The sequence below is a fragment of the Canis aureus genome, chromosome 2 (assembly GCF_053574225.1).
Source record: "Canis aureus isolate CA01 chromosome 2, VMU_Caureus_v.1.0, whole genome shotgun sequence".
Lineage (NCBI taxonomy): Eukaryota > Metazoa > Chordata > Mammalia > Carnivora > Canidae > Canis > Canis aureus.
The window spans coordinates 31,176,646-31,194,750 of record NC_135612.1 but is presented as its reverse complement, the minus strand read 5'-3'; the positions used below and the strand labels follow the sequence as shown (position 1 = coordinate 31,194,750).

At 34.3% G+C, this 18,105-nt stretch overlaps 1 protein-coding gene across 9 annotated transcripts in view; it reads left to right on the top strand.

Annotated features, from left to right (window-relative positions):
* POLK (DNA polymerase kappa) overlaps positions 1-18,105 on the top strand; it is a 66,549-nt gene that overhangs the window by 29,407 nt on the left and 19,037 nt on the right. For 7 of the 9 annotated variants that reach the window (XM_077867782.1, XM_077867810.1, XM_077867803.1 and 4 more), the window contains exons 3-6: positions 1,213-1,332; positions 8,903-9,055; positions 11,868-11,999; positions 15,139-15,292. In XM_077867782.1, the coding sequence (XP_077723908.1) occupies positions 1,213-1,332; positions 8,903-9,055; positions 11,868-11,999; positions 15,139-15,292 (559 nt within the window). The remainder of the gene's footprint in view (positions 1-1,212; positions 1,333-8,902; positions 9,056-11,867; positions 12,000-15,138; positions 15,293-18,105) is intronic. The other 2 variants (XM_077867825.1, XM_077867841.1) reach the window with 2 other exon arrangements.

Genomic DNA, 18,105 nt, shown 5'->3' with positions numbered 1-18,105 from the left:
AAAGAAAATGATAAGCCACATACTAGTATAAAATATTTGCAAAATACTTATTTGATAAATGATTTACATCCAGATTATACAGAGAATTCTTACAAATTATTAAGACAACCTAATCAAAAATGGGCAAAAGATATAACTAGTCATCTCACTAAAGATGTAAGAATGGCTCTTAAGCACATGAAAGATGTTCAACATCATTAGTTATCAGGGAAATGCAAATTAAAACCACAATGAGGTGCCATTCACACTATTACAGTCTAGAATGACTATGAGACAGACAATAACAAATGCTGATAACAATGTGGAAAAGTTGGAACCCTTATGCCTTGCTAGTGGGATTGTAAAATGGTTCAGCCACTTTGGAAAACAGTCTGGCAGTTCCTCAAAAGGTTTAACATTGAGTTACCATATGACACAGAGATTCCACTCCTGGGTACGTAAATAAAGTAAAAACATATGTCCACGTAAAAATGTATAAATGAATGTTCATTGCAGCATTTTTCATAAAAGCCATAAAATAAAGATAATGTAAATTTCCATCAATCCAATGAGTAGATAGATGTAGATGTTATGTTTAGTAATAAGATAAGTAATTTTCTAAAAGTGATTTTCTACATTTTATTTAATGACTAACATTAAAAATTTTTAAGTGCTTTATTTTTAAAATTTTTTTAGAGAAGGTTGTGGGGGTGGGGGGTGAAGGAGTGTAGAGAGGATCTTAAGAAGTCTCCATGCCCAGGTTGGAACCAGACCTGTGGCTTGATTTCAGGATCCTGAGATCATGACCTAAGCCAAAATCAAGAGTCGAATGCTTTACCAATTAAGCTACCCAAGACACCCCTTAAATGCTTTTTAAGTAAAAACGAAAGTGATAACTGATGACCTAAATGACTGATATGGATATGCCTCGTGGATCCTGACTAGAACACATTGTTATTTTTTGAGTGTATATCTGTACTCATCCCAGAGAGTTTGTCCTGTGTAAGCACTGCTTCAGCAATCCTATGATGTAGGTAACTATAATTCATTTTATAGGGAAAGACATTGACACACAGAAAGATTAAGTAGCTTTAGAGTTCCCAGCTTGTAAGTAGTGGAGCTAAGTTCTGAATTCAGTTATTCTGATTCTAGCCTGTATGCTTAGCCACCATGGTGATACTACAGTGATGCTTTCCTTCTGCCCCTTTACTTACGCTTTATTTTCTTACATAGGGGTCCAGATTTTATGGAAATGAGCTCAAGAAAGAAAAGCAAGTCAACCAACGAATTGAAAATATGATGCAACAAAAAGCTCAAATTACCAGCCAACAGCTAAGGAAAGCACAATTACAGGTATTAATTTAATTGTTAAATAAAGTGGAAGGTAGTAGAATAGTAATTGATAGTAAAATGTATCGTGATCATGTCGTAATGAAAACAAGGTAAACTGTAAATGTTCATTACCATGTAAAAATTTTTTTTTTTTTTTTACCATGTAAAATTTAACAGAGATGCGTATGTGGTTAAATATCACCCTACTCTTTTATATCAAGACCCCATACCTAGACATTGTCACCTCCATTATACAGAAAAGTAAATGGAGCTTGAATTAGGGTAAATAACTTGCCTAGCTTCAGACTAGGATTTAATCCAGAGTTTATGTTCTTTTTATTATATACACATTTTGCAACTAGAAAAAGGCCTCAGGATAAATGTGGCATGTTTTCTTCAAATGCCGATTTTGCAAAAATGAATTGGGGTAACATGTTAACTAATTAAATTAGAAATTTAAAGCATAATTATGTTGTACTCAAACTAGGGTAGACTGCCAAATGTCCAATGTATTTTTTTTTTTATTTTAAATTTTTATTTATTTATGATAGTCACAGAGAGAGAGAGAGAGGCAGAGACACAGGCAGAGGGAGAAGCAGGCTCCATGCACCGGGAGCCCGACGTGGGATTCGATCCCGGGTCTCCAGGATCGCGCCCTGGGCCAAAGGCAGGCGCCAAACCGCTGCGCCACCCAGGGATCCCTCCAATGTATTTTTAAGATAAAATACCAAGCTTCTGAAAATTTGGAGGCTTTTGGCTTCTCCACCATCCTCAGGGAATAAATACTCAAGAGTTTCCTCTGGTATTTAAAAGCTATTTAGGAGGAAAGTTAGAGTAGAGCAAAGTTGCAGGGCTTTGTGTAGTAGATCGAGAACTCAAAGTAGTTAAGGCTCTGCTAGTAAAACTGAAGTTTACTTTTTTTTTTTTTTATAATTACTCTGAAAGAGTTTTTACCCTCTCAAAATCTGATTCAATTTGACAAAGCACTTTAGGCTATAAATAATGAAAAAAAATTATATTAATCTATGCCACAAAATTCTTCTCACGATAGAGTTCAGAAATGATGAATTTTATTTCTTCTTTATCAATCTATAATGTGTCATTTTCTTTCATATATGGTTTCCTAGAGCACAAGCTAAATTTTTATATTATGTGTTAAGTGGTTCTGCTATCATGACAAAAAGATCACTTGCCTTTGTCTTTCAAATCCTCATTTTTAATGCTTCATAGTGTTGTACTCTATAGAGGTACCATAATTTATTTACATCATCCCACCAGGGTTTCAGTTTTTTGTTTTATATATAACCTTGTGATGATCATTTTTATCTATATATGTTTACACTCTTGTCCTGTTATTTTCATCAAAGACTAGTTTTACATTTTCAACACCAGAATGCTAGTTTCCTCACATACTTTAAAACTCTATCTTATTAATTTTATCGATCTTGTAGTTTTTGCTGGTAGTGTCCAAATATTGTTTCATGGTTATTTTAATTGCCTTATTTGATAATAACAGTGAAAGAATGTCTTCTTTCATATTAGCCATTATTATTTCATTCTTGTGGGAATTTCCTTTGTTATTCTGTTTGTATATAGGCTAAGTAGCTAGCACAAGAGACCTCAAAATACAGCGGTTCAAATCAGTTAAGAGTTTCTTTATCCCATAATAGTAAGTAGTCCCAACTGATTGGGTTGTTCTGCTCACAATCGTAATTTAGGGACCCTGGTTCTACATTGTGTTGTTCTATCATCTCCGAACTGTTATCCTTACCTGGATTGACCAAATGGGATTATCTTTAGTCTCTATTTCAGCCCCTAGAAAGGAAAAAAGAATGAAAAAAATCAAAGGCGAGTAATTTGCTACTCAGCAAGTGAAAGAGAGTTGTACATATTATGTCAGCTCACATTCTTTTGATGAGAATTTAGGTTTCATGACCACACGTAACTGTAGGAGAGGCTGTACAGAATATTTTCCAGCTGGGTGGCCATATGCCCATATAAAGATCTATTACTATGAAAGGAAGAGAGAATGGATTTGGGGGTTCAACTAGCTGTCCAAAGCAATGCCTTTTGCCTACTTTTCTAGAGGAGTTTGTATGTTTTTCTCTTGATGAATACATCTTATCATATATTAAGGATTCTTTACCTCTTCCATTTGTTTTAAATATTTGTTTTTTTCAGTATGTTTTTCTTTTAATTATGCAGGATTTTTTCCCCTATACATTTTTAAATGTTTATGTAATCAAACACAACAGTATTAAAAAACAATTTTTTTTTTTTTTGGCTTTGGTATTGTGCATAGAAAGTTATTCCTTACAACCAAACCTGTAGGTTCTTTTAGTATTTTTGTAGTATTTATCTTTAGTCCATTTGGAATTTGTTGTTTTGGTGTTTTTTTGTTTTGTTTTGTTTTTTAGGAAAGAAAGAGCAGAGAGGGGTGAGGGATAGAAGGGGAGAGAGAAAGAGAGAGAGAGAGAATTTTAAGCAGGTTCCATGTCCAGCATAGAGGCTGAGACAAGGTTTCAGTCTCATGACACTAAGATCATGACCTGAGCTGAAATCAAGACTCAGACGCTTAACCAACTGAGCCACCCAGGTGCCCCTGGAATTTGTTTTAATGTAAGGTCTTAATAAGTATGTTTTTCTTAAATAGTAAGTATTATGTTTTCCTTAAATAGTATTATTTTTTCTAAATGGTGATTCATTTTTCTAAACACCGTTTATTTAATCATGGGTCCTTTCTCCACCGAATTGAATGAGGCACTTCCATATACTAAATTCTCATTGTACTTGGATTTGTTTCTGGATTCTCTCTTCTATCCAATTGAATCTTTTTCTCTATCAGTACCATGTAATTTTAGTTATTCAATTGTAATAATATACTTTAATATTCTCCCTGACTATGTTTTAAAATTTTTTTCTCATTCATTCTTTCAAATAACTTTGAGCATCATTTCATCAAATGAAAAAAATTCCATTTTGTCTGTAATAACATTGTTTATAAATTGATATTAACCCCTAGGCAGTTTATTTTCAGAACTTCTTTTTGGTAAGTTTTATTGATCTATACAAACATCTCATAAAATTTTAAAGATATAATAATACGTATGAGTCATGCGATAAAACAACTTTTTGCTGTTGACTCTTTTTAAACCTCATATCCTTAAATATGCTAATAATCTGAAGGATTAGAAAACACTTTATATTGTATAACACGCTTCATATTTTATAAAAGTTTTGACTTTTTGGGAGACTCTCTGACATCTTTTGCAAGGGGAGTGGCAGGAAATATGTTTTATGTTGATTGTTAAAATGTTTCATTTGTTGAGCTTCCTTTAAAAGAAATTGTACAAATGGGAGGGGATTAAGGAAATCCTAAGGAATCTAAAAGATCTGAGAGAAAGAGATTTTCATGGGAAATGCAATTCTATTTTAGAGTCATAAAATTTCCAGATAATAGATTTTATTATGTGTGCTATGATGGTAAGAATTATTACTGCTAGTAAAACTGTGGTAACTAACCTCTGTAGTCATGAACTCCCATAGTGTTTATTCAGAACCTCCGTGTTCTCTCTGTCCTACCCTCAGTAGACTTCTTAAAAGTACAGTCATTTTTGCAGCTGCCAAAACATCTTATAGAATAGGTTCATAAAATAAATAGATAAACATCTATGTTGTAAAATGACAACTACAAGCAAATCAGTGCATTTTGACCATTTTTAACAACTGATTTTATGAACTCAGGTTTACTGAACAATTTTTAGGGTTATTATAAGTCAAGAAAATAAAAAACAATATTTCTTTTTTTTTTTTAAGATAACATTTGGGTTTTTTAAAGATTTTATTTATTTATTCATGGGAGACACAGAGAGAGAGAGAGAGAGGCAGAGACACAGGCAGAGAGAGAAGCAGGCTCCATGCCAGGAGCCCGACGTGGGACTCGATCCCGGGACTCGGGGATCACGCCCTGGGTCGAAGGGGGACGCTCAACCACTGAGCCACCCAGGGATCCCCCAAACGCGGTGTTAAACCACTGAGCCATCTGGGCTGCCTGAAAAACAGTATTTCTGAAATAATCTCCTCAATGTAATCAAAAATGGAGAGTTTTTAAAAGTACATAAAACATAATACTGATACAAAACACACTATTATAGCTTGGTTTGAAGTTATTTCAATATTAAAGACATTTTAAGATCCATTTTAGGGAAGCATCATAAAATAATGGAAAGAGCATAGTCTTGGGAGTAACTTGGTTTACAGGTCTACTGCTAACATTTTCCAGCTGTTTGAATTAGGGCAGATTACTGCATCTTAACAAGGTTTAGTTTCCTCCTCTATAAAATAGGAATAATAATTATCATCTCAGAATTATTTTGACCATCAAATGAGTTCATATAAGAAGTACTTAGCATGTTACATAACACATTTGGTATACTCGGTGTCACTTTTATTTTCAAAATTATAGGTAATATCATTAAGCCCTTCTCATATCTCTGGATAGGAACATGACATGAGTATCTCTTAATTCTTTCAGCCTTTGGGGGTTGGTTCAGTTCCACTTTACAAATAAAATAAGAATGAAGGTTAACTTGCCCGTTATCATGTAACCAGTAAGTGGCAGAGCTGAGACCCAGAAGGAGCTCTCACTCTTCACCATGGTGGCACACTAGTTCTGAACTGTGGCAGAAGGGATAACATACATATTAGAGGCTCAGATCAGAACTTGAAAGTCATTTGGAAAGGAAAATGGAAAAAAAGGAAAGCATGAGTGAGGATTTCAGCAGAAGAAATTTGAAAAAAGCAGAGTGGTGTACATTTGGTAGATGCAGAGAAAAAACTGTTTCGACAAGGCTGACTAATGACTGTAGAGAAGGGAATGTGTGAGTCACTCATGGGGAGGTTTCCTCTTGGCAGCTGTACTTTTGCTTTAAGCACAGAAAAGATAATAGACTGCAGAAGAAACTGTCATAGAATTATTATTGTATGAGGCTAAGGAGAACTTTTTCCCATTTGGTTTGCTTTCTGTTTATGATCTTTTTCCTTTCAGTTTTTCTGGGTTAGGATCCTTCAAATGCTGCTCTCTTATTCTCTATTGAACCCTATCTTACATGTATTTGTTGGATTAACAGATGGTAGTTTTTAATCCACCCTAGTTTTTATTAGTCTCCATGATTTGTTTACTATTTTTTTTTTTCAATGGCAGGACGCTATTCTCTAATTTACAATTGAGGTACTGGAAGAAATACTTGTTTTAAATCTGAAGGATAGGGAGGTGCCTGGGTGTCTTAGCAGTTGAGCCTCTGCGGTTGAGTCTCTGTCTTAGAGGTTGAGCCTCTGCTCAGGGCATGATCCTGGAGTCCAGGGATCAAGTCCCACATCAGGCTTCCTGCATGGAGCCTGCTTCTCCCTCTGCCTGTGTCTCTGCCTCTCTGTGTGTGTCTCTCAGGAATAAAGAAATAAAATCTTTAAAAAATAATAATAAAATAAATCTGGATGATAGAATAATGTCGAAAAGTTCCATTTATTAGGTGTGGTGTCTCACTGCATGAGATCAGCATTCTCCAAAAGTTTTCTACACATACGACTTTATCTTTTTTAAGCAGATATATGTGTGTGTGTGTGCGCGCGCACTAGATAAGCTATACATATATATGAGGAATCCCTGGGTGGCTTGGCGGTTTAGCGCCTGCCTTTGGCCCAGGGCGCAATCCTGGAGTCCCAGGATCAAGTCCCATGTCAGGCTCCCAGCATGGAGCCTGCTTCTCCCTCCTCCTGTGTCTCTGCCTCTCTCTCTCTATGTCTATCATAAATAAATAAATCTTGAAAAAAAAAGATATATATGTATTAGATAAAATTTATTCCTTTTCTGCTATGAGTTTCTCCTCTTTCCGTCCGATAAGGAAAGAATTTAAAGTCAAATAAGGTCCTTCTCCGGGTGGAACTCCTAATTTAGTATCTGATACAGTAAATGCATAGTAAGAGCAGGAAAATAACTAAGGGAACATTAAATTCCATGACATAGAGGATAGATATATTTAAACTACAGAGAGATATCTGAGCTGACTCCTCAGGGCTTTAGGACAGACTGGGAAGGGCATTCTAGACAAAGAATGAAGAAAGCACAGAGCACCCCAGGTCATTCAGTGAGTTGCTGCCTAGACAGGAGCAGACCCTCTTGAGGCTCACTGTGGCTACTGGAAACAAATAGGATTCAAGGTGATTATTTCGAAAAGAGAAGTTCCAGGCTTCACCTGCAGCTAGTGGGAAGCTAGTGTCACTATAATGCTAAGAAGGAAGGCCATGAAAAAGAATTTTGCAGAATGGAAGCAAGGTTGAAGTCCAACATGGAGAAAAAGCTGATTTATGCCCCTGTAACTTTCCACTTTTGAGAAAACCTGCTATAGGGATCTCTACATGATGGAAATTGTTTGTATTCCAGAGCTCACCATACTTGCCATAGGGATCTCTACATGATGGAAATTGTTTGTATTCCAGAGCTCACCATACTTGCTTATATCTGGCTATTTTCCCCTCAGTTTTTGATTGTTTTACTATGCAACTATCCATTGATCCTTTAGTAATAGATTACATCCTTAAACTTGTACCATGTGCCAGTCACTGTTCCATGTTCTTTCTGTATTCCAGCTTATTCAAAGTGATCATAGATCAAAATGATCACACAGCCAGTCACCCTTGGCTGCAGGGAAAGCTGGGAGACATATTTAGCTTCTTCAGCCTCTATAGTAGAGACCACAAAAAAGTAACACTTGAAAATGTGTATGCCTGTTACATAAACGCTTTTCTTACTGACCTACTTTGGTTATTTTTACCTCCTTTCGTTTCCCATTCTTCTTTCTTACCCAATTCTTTCTCACTAGAGAAATTTTAAAAATGCTTCAAAGATTAAGGTTCTTCACTGTTACATTTGACATATATATTGAAGTTTCATGAAAGAATAAATTACAGCTTAAATTTTCAGTTTTGATTTGTATTGACTAATGGTTACCAAATTTTAGCCTTATAAAAGCAGTTCTGCAGAGGGTATGTTTACATTATGGTTGGTACATTCACTTGTACAGTACTATTCAGCATAAACATAATATGCCAAAGAAGTATATAATCTTTCGTTGTACATTTCCTTTGTTGCTATTTTAAGACATTAATGTTATGAGTCAAATGAGAGTTGTTTATCTTACCTAAACTGAAGCTTTTATTTACAGTAAATTGGTCTCCAGATTTATAAAGCAGAAGAATTGTTTGATACAATCAGTTGGAGTAGTTCATCTATTCACTAAATATCTATTAAGTACCTATCATGTGATTGTAGTTATTGAGAGATTAAAGTGTTCATAGGGTATGATATTTGAGATTTAACTGCTCATCTTCATGAAAATAAAACCAGTTACCAGCCTTAATAAACAATAATCAAGTATATATAGTTAGGTAGGTGGATGAATGGGTGGAAGGATGGGTAGATGAAAGAGTAGATGGACAGAGACAGATACCTACTAAAAATGAGATATTAGTATTATGATTGGTAATGTTTCGATAGCGTGTTGACTCAAAATATGTTAACTTTTTAAAAATTAAGGTTGACAGATATGCAATGGAATTAGAACAGAGCCGGGATCTGAACAATACTATAGTGCACATTGACATGGATGCTTTCTATGCGGCTGTAGAAATGAGGGACAATCCAGAATTGAAGGATAAACCCATTGCTGTAGGATCAATGAGTATGTTGGTAAGTAGGTAAAAATCAAAGACAAAAAGGAAATTTCATAACATATTCACGTAAGCCTTACTGGTTCATGAAGGGAGAAGCTTTTAGTAAATTCTACCATTTTGCTGGGAGTTTTTCTGCGTGCTTTATATGTGTTCAACATGTCTTGAGGTACAAATTTTTATTTCCATTTTACAAAGAGCAAACTCAACTTGGAGAGGTGTTTAAAAACTTCCGCAAAGTTACAAACCTAGTGAATGGTAATGGCATTATATCTTTCTGTTGCAAATTGTATTTTTCATAAGTAACTGTTCCAGTCAGAATTGGAGAAGAAAGAAAAGGAAATGTTACTCTAAAGCAGGTTTGCAAGCAATTTGTTAATAAATTTTATTGGAACATAATCACACCCATTTATTTGTTGTATTAAAAGAGCAGAGTTGAGTACCTGCAACAGAGACCATATGATCTACAAAGCTTAAAGTAATTACTGTCTGGACCTTTACAGAAAAGGTTTCCCAACCTTAGTTCTAAGGTAATATGTTTCATTAAAATAGTACTTTAATTAGTTTTTCCATGACTTGGAACTTCTGAATACCACGTTGCCTCTTCCATATCACCACTCTAACCATAGAAGTTAAAGATGACCAGGATTGCTATATGTGGCTAAAAATAGCACCTGGAATACATAGATTTTGCTATTAAAAAACATATAAGAGAAACAAGGAGAGTTCTTCTGTTCTGAACTCCTTACAATGCTTAGATAGCTATAAACCTAATTCCTGGAGTTACTATTTGTATTATAAAACTATCATCTATTTGTTCATTATCTCTGCTTCCCTAAGTATACAGGCAACTAACAATCCAGGTTCTAAAACAATGTTTATTGAAAGAGACTACTCTCCTTTCCTACAAATCATCAGCTGATATTTTGAAAACATGTATTTAATTTTATTAAGAATATGTATCACCATATATTTATCTGAAATTATCTGTGTGCATATATATGTATATATATATATATATTTAAAGCTAAATCCACTGCTAGATCTGCAAAATATTTTCCTTCCTATGAATTATATCCTCCTAAAAATTATTTCCAAATTCAAAATAATTATTTGCCATATTTAAACAAAGATTACCCCTTTTGTATGCTCAACTAACAGATTTCACTTCTAATGAGATTTGAGGTATAATTGCTTTTGTTCTATTAAACTCATAAAAGTGTATTTACAGATTAATGGTAGTGATGGTACATGTTTGATTATCCCAATCTATTACAGTTAGAATTCTTCTTTGGTTAATTTGATGGATCTTCATAATGTTCTAAGTTTGCACTCCTAGATAGAACACAGACCTGATAGCAATTATTTATTGCTGCCTAACAAACAGACTTTAAGTACTTAGTGGTTAACCATTTATTTGCTCATGATTCTATAATTTGGACAGAGTACAAAGGGGTAACTTTACTCTGCCTGGGATTGGCTACAATTACTTAGCTGGGCTGGAGGGTCCAAAATGGCTTTATTAACACAGTTTGGCCTTTCAGCCCACATGGTTGGAATGGCTTCCAGCCATTGAGCTTTCTCCTCTCCACACGGTACATCATCGTTTAGCAATTTAACTCAAGATCTTTACACAGTTGCTGGATCCCCCAAAAAGTAAAAGCTGAAGTTATAGACTTCATAATGCCTAGGCTTCAAGACTCACATAATGTCATTCCCTCAGAATCTTTTGGTCAAAACAAGTCACGGTGCAAATTACTTGGCATGAGGGATTAGAACCCACCCTTGGAGAAGAACTATAAAGTATTGTGGCTGTGATTTACAATCTTCCATAAACCTAAAGGTTAAAGGAAGTTGTATCATAAGTTTTGTTCCAGATTTACCACAGATATAGCTTTCATATCCATTCCATTAGACTTATTTATATTTAAAGCATGATTTATCTTTCTAGTGTTATCTGCATTTCTGTTTCAGAATACTGACCAAAGATTAACATAGCTTTGAGTAATATCAAGATTTTTTCAATGGCATTTGAAAACCATTAATGGCAAATTGATACTATTCTGAAGTAATCCCTTCAGCTGATAGATTCTGTTTTACATTTCTTTGAATTTTCACTTGAGATTTCAAAGATTTCATTTGTGATAAAATTTTTTGTAAATGGTACTGTGGTATCATCAACAGGATTTAAAAGTAATGGCCTCTTTTTTACTTTTAAAGTTTTAAAAAAATAAAAAATAATTAAAGTTTTTTAGTTCCATCTCCTACTCAAAATGTTTTCACCAAAAGGGATATTCAAGTCTTAAGAAATAAAACATAATTTTAAAAGCTCTTTTAAGCTTTCATCACTTCATTTTTGGACATTTTATTTGGCTGACTATATATCAGAACCTTTGATTTTTGTTCTAAATGAAAAATTTCAAAACCCCAAATATAGCAAATTCCAAATCTATATTATTATACCATGCAATTACTTTCTATACTGTTACTTTCATGTAACATCATTCAGTATCATTCAAACTTTGATATGTACTATATTACAGGTATGCCTTAGAACCAATGAAGTTTAGCTATTGGAAATATGAGATAACGTTTTTATTAGTCTTATTTATTACCTGGGATCACATAAATATAGAGAGAGCAGTGAGAGAGTCATGGTATCATAATACCATGATAGGATAAACTCAAAGCTTGATTTGAGACAGTGGCCTATAAAACAAATGTCCTTGACTTGAAAATGCACATCAGTAATGTGTTTTTTATGAATGCATTGATCAGTATGTCCATTTAGGTTTGTGTATTTTTTTCCCATGTGGTCCATTTTCTTTCAGTCTACCTCAAATTACTATGCAAGAAGGTTTGGTGTTCGTGCAGCCATGCCAGGATTTATTGCTAAAAGACTCTGCCCACAACTTATTATAGTGCCCCCAAACTTTGACAAATATCGAGCTGTGAGTACAGAGGTAAGTCTGATAAAGAACTCTTACTTACAGCCTTCCTGATTTCTTGTCACCTACAAAGTCAAGTCCAAATGGCCTTAGGGCCTCAGAATTCAGCCTTAGTTTATCCCTTTAAGTCCTACCTCCTACCACTTCTCCAGGTCATAATGGTGAAAACTGAGCTGAGTATTTATTTCCCAGATCTCTACTCTTCCACATATTTTTTCATCTCTTTAGAAACTCTAAATCTCCCTGACAAACTTTGAATTGCCTTAATTATAATTTATATTAACTTTAGCTGTTTTTTTCTTAATGTGCAATACATAAGTTTTTCTAGAATCATCTTTTATTTATAACTTAGGTTGTCATTAATTTCAGCCTCTTTTGTAACTAAAGTTTTTATCAAATGTTTTTAAGCAGTAATGAGATTCCTATATTTTAATTAACTGCTTTCCTTGCCTAACAGTCTAGTGAATATGCTTATGAGCATTTAATGTCCAGGAGACTGATAATCAAGGAAGAAATAAGAATAATCCTTTTTTTTTTAAGTTTTTATTTATTTATTCATTTTATTCACAGAGAAACAGGCAGAGACATAGGCAGAGGGAAAAGCAGGTTCCCCCAAGGGAACCTGATGTGGGGCTCTATCCTGGGACCTGGGATCATGACCTGAGCCAAAGGCAGATGCTCAACCACTGAGCCACCCAGGTGCCCCAAAAGGGAATAACCTTGCTTTGAAAAGAATCTTTGAAATATAAAGATTTGATTATTCAGTAAAATTACCTAAACTGTCATGTATGAAAAACTGCCATTTTCTCTATTTTTCATAACTGGATTATCATGCTAGTGCTAAGACTTAAATCATAAATTTAAATTTTAGAATACTACATCAAACACTCTCAGACTATGGTAGTAGAATGCACTGTGTTAAAGACTACTGTCCAGCAGCCCCGGTGGCACAGCGGTTTAGCGCCGCCTGCAGCCTAGGGCATGATCCTGGAGACCCAGGATCGAGTCCCACGTCAGGCTTCCTGCATGGAGCCTGCTTCTCCCTCTGTGTCTCTGCCCCCCCCCCCCTCTCTCTCTCTCTCTGAATAAATAAATAAATCTTTAAAAAAAAAAAAAAGACTACTGTCTGCATCGAAACTCTTAAAAAACCATAGCCTAGCACTTACTACCATTTGGTCATGTAAATGATCTTTAGATTCACTCCTCTCATTTGTATTCCACCTCATATACGCTAGAAATGAAACCTCTCCAAACTGGAATAATACACCACCTCAAGTTTTTAAAAAATTCTTTTTTTCATTCTTTCAAAAACAGCCTGTGGCAGCAAGTGCTTTTTGCCTATCTCTGAAATGGTGGTGAACAAAGGGGAAGCCCATTCACATGCAGTTACTACTTGTCTCTTTTACAGTATTCCTAACTGAGAAAGAGATATAGTACTAACCACAAATATTACAGGGTTTCAATAAGTTTGAAAATCCTTCAAAGGCCTTGTAAGAAGGAATTTTTTTTTGAGTCCTACTTGAACTCCGTAAAACTTCTGACAATATGATAATGAGAGCTAAATTGTTTTTAGTTCTCTTCAGTCTAGTTACTTACATAAATTGGAGAAATCTTTCTCAAATTGGAGCAGAATCTAGTTAATCTGCAGATAGCAAATGGGTTATATGTGTAAACAAACTATAGCACAAACTCACTGACTGTAAGTATATTAATGTATATATACACTGTTGTTTTAAAAGTTTAAGGAAAAGCCATTTTTATTTTATCCAAAAGAAGGGAACAGCTTTAACTTTTGGAAGCCTAAGTGCTTGAATTTTAGTGGAACATGTCTATTTTTGTTCTTTAAGCAGTATCCTATGAAAAGGAAGTTAGTGAGTACTCCATTTCTCTAGGGAGTACTTCTCATTCAGAATAATCTTAGTTGGCTGCCAACTGCAGACTTTCCAGAGTTTCATTTTCACTAGAAAGATTCCATTTGAGTACATTATAAAACTGGTTTCTTCCAGAAGAACAAAGCTAATTAAGGTACTCTCTGAGTAAAGCTTGGCCACGTTTTATATCACCATTTTCTAAAATTACCTTTGACTCAGCTGTTCATAATTAAATTAAGCTAAAAAGCTTTATTTTATAAAACTTTGAAAAAAAGTTTTCTCATGATACAGCAGAGAGATTTTAAATACTAGATGAAAGTATAACATAATTCAACTAATATCTTTTTCCAAGTATGTATTTATTATTTTGGCAACCATTTCCTCTACTTCAGCTAATACTTCAGTGGGTAAAAAAAATCCATAGTTTCATGTAATCAAACTATCTTAGGTAAATGACATTTTTGGAATTCTATGGAAATTCTGATCTCACGTTTGTGTCAAGATGCAGCTCCAGACTTTTCCCCATTATTTAACAAATCCGCAGACTTCCACTGAAGATTTTGTTATCTTTTCCATTCCAAATTCTGGTAATTAAGCTTTGTTTTCTGAATGGATGTGTGCATTAGTGTATGTTTTGAGTGGAGTTTTATGTGTATATTATAATTAATTAAAATAGAACTACTTTCTAAAGCAACATAGTACCTTTATGTAAGATTATTCCTTTTTTAGGGGCACCTAAGTGGCTTAGTTGGTTAAGTACTGAACTCTTGATTTTGACTCAGGTCTTGATCTCAGGGTTATGAGTTCAAGCACCACATTGGGCTGTATGCTGGGTGTGGACCCTTCTTAAAAAAAAAAAAAAAAAAAAGATTATTCCCTTTTTAAAATAAACAAAAAAGGTGATGGGGAGTAAGATCCGATTGTTCCACTTCTACTTTTGACCAGTTACTTAAAATTATGTTACTTAACCATTTTTTCTGGGCTTATCAGAACGATGTCTGAGATTTATTTGAATCCTTTATTATATGTAGATAAAAGTGACTGGATAGGGATTATATCAGCTGAAGCTGTTTCATAGTCTTCTGCCCTCATGATCTATTTTAATGCAAAAAAGAATTTGGACAAACTGGTGCTAACAATTATTTATTTCCTAAATCCATGAGCTTTTGATTGCAGGATTTTTACTATCGTTGCAAAATAAGAATATTAATGTTTCTTATCAGCTGTTATATTACAGGTTTTGCTATGGCAACAAAAGTTAAACCATTTTTTTCCTTTTGAAGGTTAAGGAAATACTTGCTGATTATGATCCCAATTTTCTGGCCATGAGTCTTGATGAAGCCTACTTGAATATAACAAAGCACTTACAGGAAAGACAAAATTGGCCTGAGGACAAAAGGAAGTATTTCATCAAAACAGGGAACCCTCTAGAAAATGGTAAGCAACTTATTAGAATGCTCAAACTATAAAACAAATAAAAAGCCTTTTATATTAACCCAGTTAATTTATTATCCCGCATAGGTGGTATGGTAGGACTAGATATATCTTTGTTATGAAAAAGTATTAAAATGAAAGATTAGAAACTTAAAGTATACTGTGGAATTTCTACGTTAAATTTGTAACTTTTAAACCAAAGAGATTGGCTTAAATCACTTTTAAATCAAATGAGATTGTTAAATCACTAGAGTTTCAGAATGTGCAGAGCCTCTGAACAAAATAATTTCATATCAGTTCTTTTCTGAAGACCTAACTAAGAACGGGTTGGATCATGTTGAGTCTGAGGAGGTTATCTATTTAAGGTGGCCTTTTAGTGTAGTTGTTAAAAAAGAAATTAGATTTTTTAAAAATTAGCCTCAAACATATCAAAACATTGGGTGGGGTTTTTTCCCCCTCATTTTCAAAGTGGTCTACAATCTGGTAATACAGACCCTATTTTGATTCTTTTGTATACACTGAAATAAAAGTTTCATGACGCCAAGGTTTTTTTCAAATGGTCCCTTTGTTACTTACCCAAATTAATGTCAGGGAACATGGAGACATTCTACATAGGCTTTCAACCCTCTGTCAGGGGTATGATTATTTCAAATATCTTAGCTATCGTGCACCCCTGAGCAAAGTTCACCTGGATGAAATGGTAGAGGTTTTGCTCACAACTCACAACCCATGGCTGTATTTCATGTGCACAGCTCATTGATTCTTCAAGGAGGACAGCCAGTGGTGGGGAAACCTGTTTGTAACTTTCTGTGAGACAAATATGGTGGATCTTCTATGGCATAATATTCTATCGCTCATATTGTTTGGGGCTCACATCTTTGGAGGAAGTTTAGTGTGGACATCAAATCACAACCTCACTACCTTATTTAGAACTCCAGGAGCAGGTCTCTCTCTTTAATAGAAACATTAAACAATAAACAAGCATAATTCCTGGACACAGAGGCTTAGAGCAAAAGATTTGTTTTAGGAGGAGGAAGCACACAAAGCCTGATGTCACTTTGCTTTACATCTCAATTTTTTTCCTTACTCTTCACAAGAGAAGGTGAGGGAACCATTAAATGGTTATATCAGAGCATCTCCTTGAATACCTCCTATAACAGTTATGCTCACAATATGTAAAAAAAAAAAAAAAAAAAAAAATGTGACTAAGGTAAATGTTTTTATTCTCTACAAATGTTCTTTTCATTTATTATACTGCATGCAAACTCACTTTGAAGATGTGAATATTTAATTACTTACATATTTTACTCTTGCTGTATTTCATATTTTTAAGCCATTTAAGTACTTTTAACTTTTTGTCCTCTCTCATATATAAATCCCTGTGGGCTGAACTTTTTAGCATATCTGATTTCACATTATGGCATTGGAAGATGGAGCATGGCAGGAGATTGATATATCTTTCTCCGAAGTCCAAGACATTTTTCTAATGTTTGCCCCTTTTCTGAAAGGTGCAGTCTTTGGAAAAGTATTGCTACTTTGTCTACAAACAAATAAGTGATAATAATTATTATTTTATATTTATTCTGCCTAAATGTTTTTATTCTCTACAAATGTTCTTTTCATTTATTATACTGCATGCAAACTCACTTTGAAGATGTGAATATTTAATTACTTACATATTTTACTCTTGCTGTATTTCATATTTTTAAGCCATTTAAGTACTTTTAACTTTTTGTCCTCTCTCATATATAAATCCCTGTGGGCTGAACTTTTTAGCATATCTGATTTCACATTATGGCATTGGAAGATGGAGCATGGCAGGAGATTGATATATCTTTCTCCGAAGTCCAAGACATTTTTCTAATGTTTGCCCCTTTTCTGAAAGGTGCAGTCTTTGGAAAAGTATTGCTACTTTGTCTACAAACAAATAAGTGATAATAATTATTATTTTATATTTATTCTGCCAAATAAATCTGAATGGTGAGTGGGAGGCAATGTAAGAAACTGAAATACCATACACTTTTAGCACTCAGCATCTGTGTATCCCATATAATTATGGGATGCTTTCATTTTAGTGTTTGGATGATAAGAAACCTTAGTTTTGTACTCTGATCACCTCATTATGGGAATTTTAAAGATTTTTTTTTTTTTCAGAAAGCAAATAAGAAACTACTTTAGCTTTAGTTTTATAGCCAGGCCTATCATAGAAGTAGACAAATTGAATATTAGGTAACTGCACCATTCAGCAGGTGCTCTAACAAGGAAGGGATGTGACGGCAGCATGCTCTGTTTTCTACTCTAGCGTTCCATCAGTGACCCACCTAAGGGACTGTGATGGACTCAAAAGGTACAAAACAGGATAAGGAACTCTGCAGAAGGGGGTATGAATGTGACAGACAGATAGATACCTTACTTGGTTTGTAGTTTTCTGCAGCTCTCTTTACCTTGACTTTTACCCATTCAGATGGGGAGAAGGGGGTCAGATAGATACCATTTCAGCTGCGCCATCCAAGATGGTCTGCATTTTAAAACTAGAATATGGAAAATAAAGTAATGAAGCACTTACATAACAAATAATGCTAAATTTGAAAATAAGGCTTATTTTGTGTATGGCCTGGGAATTCAGATTTGGAAAACATCTGTCTGTAACTTAATTCATGTTACATGCTTTAAAATGAGAAACTAATCTGGTGTTTGTCATATTATTTGTATTATCTTTAGAAAACCCTCCTTAAAAGACCTAGTTCATTTTTTAAGTAATATGCATTTATGTGTGTCTTGAAACTAGAAATTTAATTTTTGCCTCTGCATTTATC